Source organism: Leucopleurus acutus (genome assembly GCF_964270905.1).
Source record: "Leucopleurus acutus genome assembly, chromosome: 7".
Taxonomy (NCBI): Eukaryota; Metazoa; Chordata; class Mammalia; order Artiodactyla; family Delphinidae; genus Leucopleurus; species Leucopleurus acutus.
In genome coordinates this window covers 34,292,061-34,309,267 of record NC_139150.1, presented here as the reverse complement: position 1 = coordinate 34,309,267, position 17,207 = coordinate 34,292,061, and the positions used below count along the sequence as shown (strand labels likewise).

The following is a 17,207-nucleotide window of genomic DNA, read 5'->3' as shown; positions in this document are numbered from 1 at the left end:
GAAAGGCTCATCTAGAATGTTGGATGAACCAAGAACCTCTAAGTTAATGTCTTATTTAGGAAATCATGTCTTTTACTATAAATCCTCTATTTTCAGAAAAACGTGAATTATATAGTACATAAAGGTATTATAGGCAACTCAGCCTGTGTTTACTTATCGTTTATCTCAAGGAGCTTATAATCATTTCTAAAACTAAATTCTCAAGAAATAGTTCAATGATGGTAGAAAAGAGTTGATGCCTAAATGCCACAAGGAGCATTTTAGACAAAGGAGCAATCATTGTGAGAATGGCAGTGGAGGGCTTCATGGCAAAGGGGAGACTTGAACCCAGACCTCTAACAGTTGGAAGAATTTAAATTGATGGAGAAGAGATGGGAGGACTGAGATAATGGCTGAGTGTGCTGCATTTGTAAGAATGTGAGGTGACTGCCACCACGTTACTTGGTGAGTAGAGGGAAAGTAATGGGCTAGCCTAGCAGATGAAGCCACGTTTTGAAGAACCTCATCTGCTAAATACACACCAATCTACTCATCCCCTGCTGACCGACCCTCTAGTGACCATCTCCTCATATTCTTTATTTTTAAAATATATTTATTTATTTTTTAACATGTTTATTGGAGTATAATTGCTTTACAATGGTGTGTTAGTTTCTGCTGTATAACAAAGTGAATCAGCTATACATATACATATATCCCCTTATCTCCTCCCTCTTGCATCTCCCTCCCATCCTCCCTACCCCACCCCTCTAGGTAGTCACAAAGCACCGAGCTGATCTCCCTGTGCTATGCGGCTACTTCCCACTAGCTATCTGTTTTACATTTGGTAGTGTATATATGTCCATGCCACTCTCTCGCTTCGTCCCAGCTTACCCTTCCCCCTCCCCGTGTCCTCAAGTCCATTCTCTATGTCTGTGTCTTTATTCCCGTCCTGCCCCTAGGTTCTTCATGACCATTTTTTTTTAGATTCCATATATATGTGTTAGCATACTGTATTTGTTTTTCTCTTTCTGACTTACTTCACTCTGTATGACAGACTCTAGGTCCATCCACCTCACTGCAAATAACTCAATTTTGTTTCTTTTTATGAATGAGTAATATTCCATTGTATATATGTGCCACATCTTCTTTATCCATTCATCCGATGATGGACACTTAGGTTGCTTCCATCTCCTGGCTACTGTAAATAGAGCTGCAATGAACATTGTAGTACATGACTCTTTTTGAATTATGGTTTTCTCAGGGTATATTCCCAGTAGTGGGATTTCTGGGTCGTATGGTAGTTCTATTTTTAGTTTTTTAAGGAACCTCCATACTGTTCTCCATAGTGGCTGTATCAATTTACATTCCCACCAACAGTGCAAGAGGGTTCCCTTTTCTCCACATTCTCTCCAGCATTTATTGTTTGTAGATTTTTGATGATGGTCATTCTGACTGGTGTGACACCTCCTCATATTCTTACAAACTGTTCTGAGAATAGAGACCGACAGAAAACATCTGGACAGGGGAGTGACATAATGAAACCATGGTTTTGGGAAGCTAATCGATTCCGTTATGTATGCCTGACTTTGTAGGAAAACCAAAAGCAACCCTCAGACAACCAGGATTTTCTTCAGATTTTTCTATCAGCAAAAAACCTAATCCAACACTGTTAAGAGACAAAGGAAACTCTCTTGGAGTTAAATCTGTTGCTGAAATGCCACCTTACACATTACATACAACTATTGGAAATGAAGTATTCAAAGATGTTCCAGTGCAGAGGCATGTGACCATGTCTACCAACAACAGGTATTTGTGCTTTGTCTGACTAAAAGGAGAAGTTTGGTGAACCTAGGATAATAAATATTAAACATGTGTGTTCAGGGTAAGAAGGAAGTACTTTCTGTTTTGTGTAATACAAGTTCACATGTTAGTAAAGAAATGCATCATTACTAGTTAGTCCACTTTCCTGGCTGCCTAAATGTCATTCTCTGAATATCTCCATTTTGTATTTGTTGTGCGTTATTGGTAATCTCTCTTTGTAAAAATTATTTTAAAAGCTCTCACAAATTGATCTAAGATGCTATTTCAGCATAACTTACTTTTTCTGAAAACCTTTCTTACAATTAATTTTGTAAGTTTTAAATAAAATCTGATTGATTTGTACACTCTGCTGTGTTCCAATAATTATACCCTTAATTATACAGTAGCATTATACATCCATGCATCAGAATACTGGACTGGAAGTAATAACACAACTTTAAAGTTTTAGTTTGAATGCTGCCATTCACTAGCCAGGTGAAATAAGTGAAATTATTTCATCTTTTGGGGCTGTGGTATCTTCATTTGACTAATGAAAATGTTAACTGGGTGATCTCAAAGTTCCTTTCTGGCTGTAAATTTTATGGTTTTATGAGGTAACTCAGGTGAGCAAACTACAACTTATGGACCATTGCCTGTTTTTGTAAATAAAGTTTTATTGGAACACAGCCACATTCCTTTATTTATATATTGTCTGTGGTTGCTTTTACACAACTACAGAGTTGTGCAGAGACAGTATGGCCAGCAAAGCCTAAAATATGTACTGTTAGACCCTTCACAGAAAAAGCTTGCCATCTCCTGATGAATCAGTATCACATTCTTCCATCCTGTTTGTACCTCTGCAAAACAAATTTTGTTGTATCATGTTCATTTAAATCAGTGTTCAAAACTTCCATTTTGTACAAAAGATAGTCCCCTTCCCCCCAAGCACTCCCCCTACACTAGACTATTTAGAAATAATTAATTTTGTTAAGTTAGGTAAAAGGGTACTAGTTTTTTATATTTTGGTATTTTTTATAAAGTAACCCTTAAATATTTTTCATAATGGTATATATTTAATGGTGTTTATGGTTAGTTATTATAATTTTTGATAAGGTCTAGAAAATACATAATTAAAATTTGGATCTTTACCCAAAGCACTAGTTATGTCCAGTATGTGACTGAGGTACCATTGTTTTCTCTGGTTGTGGGCCTAAATTTCAAGATTTTGAATTGAATCTATAAAATGACAGCAAAACCAGGCATCCTTGATTGTGGTCCCAGAGGAGCATTCTCCACCTCATGGCCTGGTGTCCCCTCCTTCTCACCTAGTGCCACTGCATGGCCCAGGTAAGTGCCTTCCATCCCTGCAGGTAGCACTAGCAGTGATTGAGTGGGGGCCTTGCCAGCACCAAGCAGCCCACAGAGTAGGCCCAAGGTGGTGCTCTCTGACCTGCTGCCTAGTGTGCTCCCAGCCCTCCTCCCCAGCAACAGGGGCCCAGGGAAGTGTATTCTGCTGTACCAGATCAGAATAGCACCATGAGGGCCCTGAAAACTAAATTATTATTGGAACCACAGCCTACAAAAGTGGGCCAGGAGGTATATGATAAACCTAAACGGAGTAACTGCCTGCTAAAATAGGACATTCGTAACTAATTCACTTTGTTGTAGGGCAGAAACTGACACACCACTGTGAAGCAATTATACTCCAATAAAGATGTAAAATAAAACAAAATAAAATAGGACATTTGTCTTAACATATGTCCAAATGTCCAGGTTACAATAAAAAAAGTCAATCTTTATACTAAGAGGCAGGAAAATGACAACTTGATTGAGAAAAGATAAGCAACAGACACGAACATTATGATGAATCAGATGTTGGAATTATCTGACAACGATTTTAAAGCAGCTGTTGTAAAAATGCTTCAGTTTGCTATTGCAAATACTTTTGAAAAAAATGAAAAAATAGAAAATTCACCAAAGAAAGAGAACATACAAAAAAGAACCAAATGAAACAACCAAAATAAAAATGCAGTGTATGAGCTCAATAACAGAATGAATATGATAGAGCACAGAATTAGTGAACCTGAAGATAGAACAATAGAAATTACCCAATCTGGACAACAGAGTAAATAGACTTAAACAAAACAAAATAACTAACTGAACCTGAGGGGCCTATGGGGGGAAAAAACATCTAGCAGAGCCTTAGGGACCTGTGGAGAAAATAAGAAAAGATCTAATATTTGTATTATCAGAGCCTCAAAACAAAGAATGGGACTGAAGGAGTATTTGAAGGCATAATGGCTGAAAACTTATCAAATTTGCCTAAGGACATAAACCTACAGGTTCAAGAAGCTTAGGAAATCCCAGACAGGATGAATCCAAAGAATCCCACACCAAGGCACATCATAATGAAACTTCTGAAAACTAAAGACAAAGAAAAAATCTTGTAAACAGCCAGAGAGAAATGACACATCACCCATAGGGGAATACCAGTTTTAATGACAGTGGATTTCTCATTCACAGTCATGGAGGAATCATGAAGGAAGGAAATGGGACATTTTTAGTGCTGAAAGGAAAAAACCTATCAACCACAAATTCTGTATCCAGCAAAAGTATAATTCAGGACTGAAAGGGAAATAAAAACATTCTCAGATGAAAGAAAACTAAGAGAATTTGTCATTAGCTGACTTACTCTTAAAGAGTGACTAAAGGAAGTTCTCTCAACAGAAAAGATGTAATATAAAATGGCTTGGAACTTCAGAAAGGAAAGAGCAAAATGGGTAAAAACAAGTGTAAATAAATGGATTATCCTTCTTCTCATGAGTTTCTTGAATCATATTAGTTTGAAGTAAAAATTATAACACCATCTGATGAGGTGCTAGCATATGTAGAGAAAAACTTAAAGCAATTGTATTTGTAAAGTAGGGAGGGCAAGGAGACCTAGATGAAAGTAAGGTTTTTACACTTGAAGTGGCAAAACATTGAGATGAGTAGAATGTGATGTTATATGTGTATTGAAATGCATAAGCAACCAATAAGAAAACTATACAAAGTGATATACTAAAAAAAATTATAAGTAAATCAGAATGGAATTTTCAAAAATGTTTAACCCACAAGAGTGCAAGAAAAGATAAATAGAAGAATGAGAAACAGGGAACAAATAGAAAACAAATAATAAAGTGCAGACATAAGCCCTAACAAAACAATAATTACTTTAAATGTAAAAACACATGAAAATATGTTCAACTTCATTAGCTATTAGGGAAATGTAAATTAAAACTACATTGACAGAAAAAAAAAAACAAAAACCCTACATTGACAGGGACTTCCCTGGTGGTCCATTGGCTACGACTCCGTGCTCCCAGTGCAGGGGGCCCGGGTTCAATCCCTGGTCAGGGAACTAGATCCCACATGCTGCAACGAAGTTCCCACAGACAGCAACAAAGATCCTGTGTGCCACAGCTAAGACCCGGTACAGCCAAATAAATAAATAAATATTTTTTTAAAAAACTGCATTGACGTATCACCACAACACACCTATCAGAATAGCTAAAATAAAAAATAATGATACAATAATAGTAGGGGACCTTAACACCCACTGGCATCAATGGACAGATCATCCAGACAGAAAATCAATAGGTAACAGTGGTCTTAAACAACACAACAGACCAATTGGACTTAATAGCTATCTATAGGACATTAAATCCAAAAACACATTCTTTTCAAGTGCACATGGAACATTCTCCTGGACAGATCACATACTAGGCCACAAAACAAGCCTCAACAAATTTAAGAGGAAGAAATTATATCAAGCATTTTTTTTCTGACCACAATGGTATGAAACTAGAAATCAACTATGGAAAGAAAAATGGGAAAAGAAGAAACATGTGGAGACTAAAGAACATGCTGCTAAAAAACCTTGGTCAATGATGAAATCAAAGAGGAAATCAGAGGGCTTCCCTGGTGGCACAGTGGTTAAGAATCTGCCTGCCAATTCAGGGACATGGGTTCGAGCCCTGGTCCGGTAAGATCCCACATGCTGTGGAGCAGTTAAGCCTGTGCGTCACAACTACTGAGCCTGTGCTCTAGAGCCCACAACCCACAACTGCTGAGCCCACGTGCCACAACAGCTGAAGCCCACACACCTATAGCCTGTGCTCCACAACAAGGGAAGACACCTCAATGAGAAACCCGCATCCCACAATGAAGAGTAGCCCCTGCTCGCCACAACCAGAGAAAGCCTGCGCACAGCAATGAAGACCCAATGCAGCCAAAAATAAACAAATAAAATAAATAAATTTAAAAAGTTTTAAAAAAAAGAGGAAATCAGAGAATACCTCAAAAGACAAATGAAAATGGAAATAGAACTTTCCAAAGTTGGGATGCATCAAATGCAGCTCTGAGAGGGAAGTTTATAACAACACAGTCCTTCTTCAAGAAACAAGAAAAAATCTCAAACAACCTAACCTACCACCTAAAAGAATTAGAAAAAGAACAAAGCCCAAAGTCAGCAGAAAAAATGAAATGATAAAGATCAGAGAAGAAATAAGTAAGAGATCATAAAAACAATAGAAATGATCAATGAGACCAAGAGCTGTTTTTTTAAAAAGATTAAAAAATTGATAAACCTTTAGCCAGGCTTACCAAGAAGAAAAGAGAGGGCTTCCCTGGTGGCACAGTGGTTGAGAGTCTGCCTGCTGATGCAGGGGACGCGGGTTCGTGCCCCGGTCCGGGAGGATCCCACGTGCCGCGGAGTGGCTAGGCCTGTGAGCCATGGCCGCTGGGCCTGAGTGTCCAGAGCCTGTGCTCTGCAGCGGGAGAGGCCACGGCAGTGAGAGGCCTACATACCGCAAAAAAAAAAAAAAAAAAGAAAAGGAAAAAGAGAGGACTCAAATAAGTGAAAGAGGAGAAGTAACAACTGATACCACAGAGATATTAAAAATAAATCGTAAGAGAATACTATGAACAGTTATATGCCAATGAAATGGACAAATTTCTAAAAACATACAGCCTGCCAAGACTGAAATAAGAACATACAGACAATTTAAACAGACTGGCCACTAGAAGTGACATTGAATTTGTAATAGAAAAACTCTAAGCAAACAAAGTTCAGGGCTGGATGGCTTCACAGGGGGATTCTACCAAACATATAAGAAGAACTAATACCTATCCTTCTCAAACTATTCCAAAAAACTGAAGAGGGAACACTCCCACATTCATTCCATGGGGCTACCATTATCTTGATACCAAAACCAGACAGAGATACTATAGAGATAGAAAATTACAGGCCAATATCTTTGATGAATATAGATGCAAAAATCCTCAACAAAATATTATCAAACCAAATCTGACAGTATATAAAATGGGTCATACACCATGATCCATAAGTTTGGATTTATTCCAGAGTCACAGGGATGGTTCAACATTTGTAAGTCAATCAGTGTGATATACCACATTAACAAAAGGAAGGATCAGAATCACATGATCATCTCAAGAGACACAGAAAAAGCATTTGACAAAATTCCATATCCATTCATGATAAAAATTCTCATCAAAGTGGGTATAGAGGGAATATATCTCAACATAATAAAGGCCATTTATGACAAACCCACAGCCAAAATCATACTCAGTGGTGAAAACCTTCCCACTAAATTCAAGAACAAGACAAGGATGCCCACTCATGCCACTTCTATTTAACATAATATTGGAAGTCCTAGCCACCAGCAGTCAGAGAAGAAAAAGAAATAAAAGGTATCCAAATTGGAAGGAAAGAGGTAAAACTGTCATTACTTGCCGATAACATGATACTTTAAATAGAAATCCCTAAAGTCTCCACCCCAAAACTATTAGAGCTAATAAATGAATTTAGTAAGGTTGCAGGATATGAAATTAATATACAGAAATCTGTTGTGTTTCTATACACTAATAATGAAATATCAAAGAGAGAGTAAGAAAGCAGTCACATTTAAAATGATATAAAAAAGAATAAAATACCTAGGAATAAACTTTGCTAAGGAGGTGAAAAACCTATACTCTGAAAACTATAAAACATTGATGAAGGAAATTGAAGATGATACAAAGAAGGAAAGATATCCCATGCTCTTGGATTGGAAGAATTAATACTGTTAAACTGGCCATACTACCCAGAGCAATCTACAGATTTCATACAGTCCCTATCAAAATAGCCAGGACATTTTTCACAGAACTAGAATAATCCTAAAATTCATGTAGAACAACAAAAGACCCCGAATTGCTGAAACAACCTTGAGAAAAAAGAACAAACCTGGAGTATAACCCTCCCAGACTTCAGACAATACTACAAAGCTACAGTAATAGAAACAGCATGGTACAGGCACAAAAACAGACACATAGATCAATGGAACAGAATAGAGAGCCCAGAAATAAACCCATGCACCTGTGGTCAATCTATGACAAAGGAGGCAAGAATATACAATGGAGAAAAGACGGTCTCTCTAACAAGTTAGTGCTGGGAAAACTGGACAGCTACATGTAAAATAAGATACTAAAACATTCTCTCACACTATATACAAAAGTAAACTAAAAATGGTTTAAAGAACTAAATGTAAGAACTGAAACCTTAAAAGTCCTAGAAGAACATAGGCAGAATACTCTTTGACATAAATTGTAGCAATATTTGTTTGGATTTGTCTCCTAAGGCAAAAGAAATAAAAGCAAAAATTTTAAAATGGGACCTAATTAAACTTAAAAGCTTTTGCACAGCAATAAAACGAAAAGACAACCTACACAATGGGAGAAAATATTTGCAAATGATGTGACCAACAAGCAGTTAATATCCAAAGTATATAAACAGCTCATACAGTTCAATATCAAAAAAACAAACACCCCAATCAAAAAAGTGAACAGAAGACCTGAATAGACATTTTTCCAAAGAGGATATGCAGTTGACCCCAGGCACATGAAAAGCTCAACATCACTAAGCATGAGGGAAATGCAAATCAAAGCTACAATGATGTACCATCTCACACCTGTCAGAGTGGCTATCGTAAAAAGTCAGCACATAACCAGTGTTGGAGAGGACGTGGAGGAAAGGGAACCCTTGTACACTGTTGATGGGAATGTAAATTGGTGTAGCCATTATAGAAAACAGTATGGAGATTCCTTAAAAAACTAAAAATAGAATTACCATATGACCCAGCAACTCCTCTCCTGGGCATATGTCCAGAAAAAAAACAAAAACACTAATTTGAAAAGATACATGCACCCCAGTGTTCATAGCAGCACTATTTACAATAGCCAAGACACAGAAGCAACCCAAGTGCCCATCAACAGATGAATGGATAAAGATGATATGGTATATATATACAATGAAGTATTACTCAGCCATAAAAAAGAATGAAATTCTGCTATTTACAGCAATGTGGATGGACCTAGAGAATATTATGCTTAGTGAAATAAGTCAAAGACAGGTACTATATAATATCACATTTATATGTGGGATCTAAAACATACTACACGTGAATATATCAGCAAAAGAGAAACAGGCTCAAAGTCAAAGATATAGAAAAAAAACTTGTGGTTACCCAAGGGGAGAGAGGAGGGGGAGGGACAAATTAGGGGCATGGGATTAACAAACCATTATGTGTAAAATAGATAAGCAACAAGGATTTACTGTATAGCACAGGAAATTATCATATTAGCCATTATCTTATAATAACTTATAATGGAGTATAATCTGCAAAAATACCGAATCACCATGCTGTACACCTGAAACTAATATAATATTGTAAGTTAAATATAGTTCAATTTAAAAAATAGTGATAATACTGAATCTGGCAAGGATACAGAGAAAATGGATCACTCATACATTGCTGTTGGGAATATAAAATTGTACAACCACAATAGAAAATAGTTGGGGAGTTTCCTTTTAAAAAAATAAAACATGATACCACTATATGACCCAGGAATTCCACATTTATCCCAGAGAAATGAAAACTTAGATTCACACAAAAACCTGTACACAAGTGTCCATAGTAACTTTATTCATAATAGGCCAAAACTGGCAAAAACCCAGATATCCTTCAGTAGTTGAAAGGTTCAGCAAACTGAATACATCCACACTACAGAATACCTCTCAGCAGTATAAAGGAATGAACTATTGACACATGCAACAACATCAGTGGATCTCAAGGGAATTATGCTGAGTGAAAGAAGCTAATCTCAAAAAGTTACATACTATGTGATTCTATTTATATAACATTCTTGAAATGACAAAATTATAGAGACAGAGAACAGAGAAGTAGTTGCCAAGTGTCAGGGGTTGGGGAAGGGTGAAGGGTGTGGCAATAAAGGGGTAGAAAGAGGGACCCTTGTAGTGATGGGATAGTTCTGGATATTGATTGTAGTGGTGGTTACATGGACCTATATGTGTAGTAAAATTGCACAGAACTATACACACACATGTGTATGTTTAAAACTGGTGGAATTTGAATAAGTTCTGGATTATACCAATGTCAGTTGCCTGGTTTTGATATTGTACTATGCAAGATGTTACCCTTGGGGGAAACTGGGTGAAGGGTACATGGGACTTCTATGTACATTTTTTGCAAATTCCCATGAATTTATAACTATTTCACAATAAAAGGTTAAAAATTGATAGCAAAATCTTTTTATATGGTTTTAGTTTTGAGAATTAATATAGTATATGCTTTTGTCTTTTGCCTTTCTCCATAAGAATTTTGAATTCCATATAGTTGAATGTAAAATAGAAAGAGGGGCCAAAAGTGAGGATGTACGATTGATTTATGGTTTCTCTGGGAAATGTTTATTTCTAAAAAAATACAATTCATGACTGTTGTATTTTGTTAAAATGATGAGATTATTAAAATTTGGTTTTTTAATGTATTTATGCATAAAACATAGATGAATATGGCACTGAAGACCAGGGTTCCATTAGGCCTAGAATGAGAGAAGAAATTGCTGTATATATATTGTAGTGAGTAAGATCATGGACTTTGGATATGAATAAAGGACTGTCTGGCATTAGCCAATGGGAACCATGATTGAAAAGGCATCTTTCAAGTATTAAGTTAAAGTAAATGAATGTAGGTTTCTGAGATCTTGTAGGTTTAAAAGTCATGTACTAAATATTTACAGGAAGCATTTTCTAAAATACATTTATTGCTTTCTTCTGATTACAAAAGTACTAATGTGTATGGTATAGACAATTTGCAAAGTAGAAGAAAGTAAAAGGAAGAAAAAAGTCACCTCTAATCCAAACATAAATGTAACCATTAAAAATTAACTTTCTACATTATTTATTTATATAAGTTTTTAAAAATACGTATTGGGTCATGATGTATATTACTATTTTATAACCTGTTTTGAAAGGCAATATATTGTGAACATTTTCCATATCATTAAGTACACATCTCTGTTATCATTTTTAGTGTCAGGCTAGTCCATTGTCCAGTCACTCATTGTTGAATATAAATGATTTTCACTATTGTAAGCAATACTACAATGAACATATTTGTAGAATGATCCTTGCATATATTCACAACTAGTTCCTTAGAATAAATTGGTAGAAATAGACTCTCTGGGTAAGAGGGTATACACACTAAGGCTTTACTAATTTGTGCTCTAAACAGATTATACCAGTTAGATTCTTCTAGAAGCATATGGGAGTGATAGTTTGCTTGTGCACTTGCCAACATTGGGCATCAGTGTTTTATTTGCTACTCTAAAAGGTGAAAAAATGTACATATGTTTTAATTTCTATTTCTTTGATTTTGATTCTTAAGGAAGTTACATTTTTTCATATATTTATTAGCCCATTTATAGATCTTTTGTAAATTACAGGTTTTTGTCTTTTGTTGCTTTTTCTTTCTAATTGGTAAAAATGATTTATAAATTAAGGATGTTGAGCCTTTTGTCCTGTAATATGTTGGCAATTTTACCAGTGTTGGCAAGTTTGTTTAATTATGGTATTTTTGGTATACAAAAACTTTAAAATTTTCTATTTACATCTATTAATCTCTACCTTTATGGCTTCTGCCTACAGGTGTTATGCTTAGAAAAGCGTTTCTACCCCCATATTATGTAGTATGTCTTCTGTTTTCTTTTAGAATTTTTATGGTTTCAGTTTTTGCATTTAAACCTTTAATTCATCCAGAATTAATTTTGTTGTATAGCATGAGAGTAGGAATCCTGTTAGCCAGATGTCCTAATATCAATTATGACATAATCCTTTCTTTCCCTGCTGGTTTGAAACACTATCTCTATCAATACTAAATTGTTATAAATATATGACTCAGTTTCTGGGCTTTCCATTTGGAATCACTGATTACCTGTCTATTCTTTAGCAGTGCCAAACTACTCAGATTATTATAACTTTATAATAAGTGTTAATAACCTTTACTTTTTACTTGCTCCTCTCTCTGCCTCCTAATTGAGTTGGTTGCTTTTGTCATGTGCTTTTGTTAACACCTACTGCCCCTATTATAGCACTTAGTAGACTTTGTTCTTACATACAGATTCTGTCAGTTCATTAATTATCTGTTGTGTAACAGGTTATCACGAATTTAGCAGTTTACAGCACATACTTATTATCCTGTAGCTTCTGTGAGCTAGGAATCTCAGAACCACTCAGCTAGATCCTCTGCTTCAAAGTTTCTCATGAGGTTGCAATCAAGGTATCGGCCATGGCTGGGTCAGCTGAGCAGGAATCCCCTTCCAGGCTCACTCGTGTGGTTGTTAGTACAATCCATCCCTTTTGAGTTGTCCCTTAGTTCCCTCTGGCTATTGGCCAAAGACCACCTTCAATTTCTTGCCATATAGCCCTTCCTAACATGGCTATTTGCCTCATCGAAACCAGCAAGAGACAGATTATGCTAGCAAAGTGGAAATTAGAATCTTCTGTAATCTAATTACGTATAATCCCCTCAACCTTGAAGTATCCTATTGATTAGAAGCGAGTTACTCAAAGGGAGGGGATTACACAAAGTTGTGGATACCAGAGGGGAGAATCACTGGGGGCCATCTGCTAGCTGCTTGCTACAGTCACTTTTCTCAACTATACGTGTAGTCCATGAGAATAATGGTATCTTCCTCTTGTTTAATCATTGATCATTACCCTCTGACACAATGCCTGGCATGTAATAGTAGGTCCTTAAATAAATATTTGTGGGATAATAATGTGTCTCTAATAAGTGGCATATGTATGAGTTGGGAGTTTTTTTTGTGGGGGGACAGTCTAAGTATTTCTTTTAAGAAACAAAATAATAAGTCTTTTATACTTACTGTTATAAAACTGGTTGGACCTCTATTATCTTATTAAGTTTGTTTTCACATGTCCCTGCGGTTTTCCTTGAACATCTTTCTTTTGCTGTGTTGACAGTTTTCTTTCCTGTGCATTAGGCCTACCAATGTTTGCATGATAGCAGTCTCTGCTGTATCCTTGCTGTACTTTCACTCTTCGCTTACATCCCTCTGCTTTCTGCTAGAGCCCTCACAGCTGACTCAAAGCAGGGGAAGATTCCAGTTTACATTTTTAGGGCTCTGGTGCAAGGGAAAGGATTGCTGTCTCCCTGCCAGTCCTGCAGAAGTAGGAGCTGGATATGTTTTTGGCATCTTCTGTCATTACCCAGATGCATTAATACACAAGTGTGATGCTCTTATAATTGCAGAGCATCGTATACTAAGTAAGCTTTTGCTGGTAGCCTACAATCTGATCATTTCTTTTAGAATTAAAATATTTTGAGGAGATGTGCTTCATTTCAAAGAATTGATCTAATTTTTAGAGTATTCCATACTATTGAAAAATTGCAAAATAGGTGTACTGTCACTGTCACCACTAGTCCCCTACCCACCGCTGGGCAAGATGTACTCTTTGATTCATTCAATCATCCTATTCATTCACTCTCCCTTGCATGTAGCAAGCACTGCCCTAGGCACAAGAAACACAAGTAATTAAGACACTTGGGGTCTAGTGAGGGAGACAGACATGAATACAAATTATTTCACTTTGTGGGTGGTGGTGGGAGGTATTTCTTTGTCCGCATATTTAGAAAATTTTTCTACATATATCCAGCACAATTTACATAAAAATTTTTTTGGTGAGGGTATGAGGTGGGAAATCTACATTTCTTTCCTAAGTAGTTAATTGAATTTTAATTTACCTTTTTTTTTATACCTTAGGTTTAGCCCAAAGGCATCCCTTTCGCCACCTTTTCAGATGCATCTCTCAAGAACCTGTATTAAGGAAATGAGTGGTATGTTTTCTAAACATTATTTTCGTAATACATTATGGTTTCTGGAGCCTCAGAGCCCCCCCCGAAATATCTAATGGTGGCTTTTGACATTTGTTCTCACCTTCTCCCACTTGGAATACATCTCTCCTCCCCTCTTTTTTGATTTCTTTAAGTTATGAATTGAAGTGATCTAAAGAGAAAGTAATACCTCCAAGGATATCATTATTATTCTGACTTGAGGCCTTCCTCACACCAGACCTATTCTGTTTCACTTCCACGTGTTACCTACAGAGATATTTGTGTCCCTTGTCACTCTCTTACACATTAGGGAGTAAGATTTAAAGCACATAAATAGGGGACTTCAACTCATAAAATAGTTCCAGATACTCTACCAGGTAAAATCTGGGCCCCTAAACTATGTGCATTGGCCACTAAGCATCTAAATAGGAATATAAATATATAAAATCCAAAAGGACTGTTAAGAAATCAATAGAAGACATAATAAAGTTGAAGAATCTGAAGATTAGAAGTGCACACACTCATCTTGTCTCCTCCAACCAAAGTGTAAATTCCCTGCTGTTAGACCCACCCAAGGGATACAGTATTTTCAGAAATTTTGCTGCATGAAATTTAAATGTGGTTTTAAATGATTTGCTGCTTTAAGTGTGATTCTTACTGAGTTGAAATCATTTTTTTCCAAAGGAATGTATCTCCAGTATTTCTCATGGAAATTAAATGAACAATTTGATTTTTGTTTATATCAATTACTTTTACATATGCATTTTCTGAAAAATGACTACTCAGTAAAGTCATATACCCTTTAGAGGCTGTAAATCCTTTACATTAGAATAAGCTTTTTCTGCAGAACCAGGAGGACTTGTTTCAGGAGGATTATGATTCACCCACCAGCTGATTTACACACACACATACATAACCTCTCCTACCTGCTGGCAGCCTAAATTACTTCCTTGATTTGTTTAACAAAAGGTACAGAAGCTTAGCTGACTTCAGTGGCCCCACAGAGCAGGTGCATTTGCAAAGCCTCCAACTATATGTCAGCTGCTGACACTCTCTCTTTAAGGGAGGGACTGGCCAGTTCCAAGAAACTTATCTTTTCTTTCTTCCTGGTTCTTTTATATATCATTATTTGGGAAGAACTTTATAAATTAACTGTACCTTTAATAGGATATGTATGTGGACATCCTGGACCCTTCTGTTGGCTGAGCCAAACTAAGTCTCAGCAAGGGCAGGTTTCGTTCCCTATGGTGGGTAAAGGAGAGTCAGCATCCAGCCATACTCAAGGAATAGCTCTCCCTTTGGCTTCCTGGCATCCTCAAAGGCCAGCATCCCCAAACCAGCCTATGTGTCTCCACCAGCCAGTTTAAAAAATAAAATAAAATAAAAATTGTTGAATCCCAGCAGAAATGCTATATGATTAAAATATGAACATATTTTGCTTATAGATGGTAATTTTTAAAATATTCTGATCTGTATCCCAGTGAAATTTAGAAAAGGTTTGGAATGAATTTCATAGTTCTTAAAATACCAGAAATATCAGCTACTGGGGACACTTAAATTTCTTTATCGCCTTAGGATGTTAACTCAGGCATTCTAAGTTTTAAATAAAAATAAATGTAAGAGAGCTAGCCAAAACTTTATAAATATTCGCTTATGAAAAATGAATGATTTGGATTGGTGAAATAAAAACAAATCATTAATAGTTATTTATGAGCACCAAACCTTTTATTTATGTTTATAAACTGAGGCTAGGATGATTATTACAGGTGGATCAATTTTTGAACTTTCATTTATTGCTAAATTATTTTTTCTCATTAATAAAGGGAAAAATTGGGCTTCCCTGGTGGCGCAGCGGTTGAGAGTCCGCCTGCCGATGCAGGGGACATGGGTTCGTGCCCCGGTCCGGGAAGATCCCACATGCCGCGGAGCGGCTAGGCCCGTGAGCCATGGCCGCTGAGCCTGCGCGTCTGGAGCCTGTGCTCCGCAACGGGAGAGGCCACAACAGTGAGAGGCCCGCATACCACAAAAAAAAAAAAAAAAAAAAAAACCTGGACAATTATTTATTTTTTATAAAATGTTCTTTGATCTTACTATTAAGGCATTATCCTTAGGCTTTGTAAAATATAGCTTTAAATTTATCATTACATATATACCATTATTGCCTAAAATTTAACCTTTCTTAGTTGCAATTAGAAAATGATTGGTTAAATAATAAATTTCATTATTCTTTATGAGTTTAAATTAAACTATGACAAATCCTTGGAAAATAAAGGGGCTAGGTTCCCTCTCTGAGTGGCTGTTGACCTTCCTGGTTATTTCAGGGTTAAAACTTAGAATGAAATTGTCATGGTCCTGCTCTCCTAATCCTGCTCTCTTTGAAAGTCCCTTAACCCCCACAAGCCTGAAGTATAACAAAGCCTGAAGACACAAATACTAGGTAATGGGGATAATCTAAAATGTTAAGCATTCTGGTTAATTCTATCATATTTTTTAATTTAAAGATAATTTAAATCAGGCTGTTGAAAAACCAAATGTCACGCCTCCTGCCTCTTACACTTATAAAATGGATGAGGTTCAAAACCGCATAAAGGAAATACTAAACAAGCATAACAATGGCATTTGGATATCTAAGCTTCCACATTTTTACAAAGAATTATATAAAGAAGAACTTAATCAAGGAATTTTACAACAATTTGAACACTGGCCTCATATTTGCACGGTACGTTTCTTCTTATTCCTCCCTCCTGATGCCTCCTCCCTGCCCCACTTTCAGATTTTGAGTTGTTAGTAATATCACCTTTTATTTGGGGAGCGCGAAGCTCTTTACATAATATTGCTTCATTAATCTTTATGACTAAGATTAACACATACTGGTTCTTATTTATAGGAGAAATATGTCACGGCTGAGGTCTGTGTGTGTTGTAATTGCTGTTTTTATAGATTTTAAGTTATTTTTAAATGCATTTAATATGTGATAATATATATACCATTTTGTATTGAGCTGTTACCAATAGATATTGATGGCTTTGTAATTTTAATAACTTGAACTTAACTGGTAATAGAACGTTTTTTGTTAGCCTCAAATTTTATATTCTTGTTCCTGAGCATTTTTAAAGACATTCAGCTGAACAAATTTTAGTTATTTTGGCTAATTATTTATAGAATACATCTAAAAAAATT

At 36.2% G+C, this 17,207-nt stretch overlaps 1 protein-coding gene across 1 annotated transcript in view; it reads left to right on the top strand.

The window, feature by feature from the left end:
- Nucleotides 1-17,207, top strand: part of TDRD7 (tudor domain containing 7) — an 88,488-nt gene that overhangs the window by 25,080 nt on the left and 46,201 nt on the right. The window contains exons 4-6 of the mRNA XM_082842814.1: nt 1,572-1,785; nt 13,957-14,030; nt 16,529-16,746. Coding sequence (XP_082698940.1) covers nt 1,572-1,785; nt 13,957-14,030; nt 16,529-16,746 — 506 coding nt within the window. The remainder of the gene's footprint in view (nt 1-1,571; nt 1,786-13,956; nt 14,031-16,528; nt 16,747-17,207) is intronic.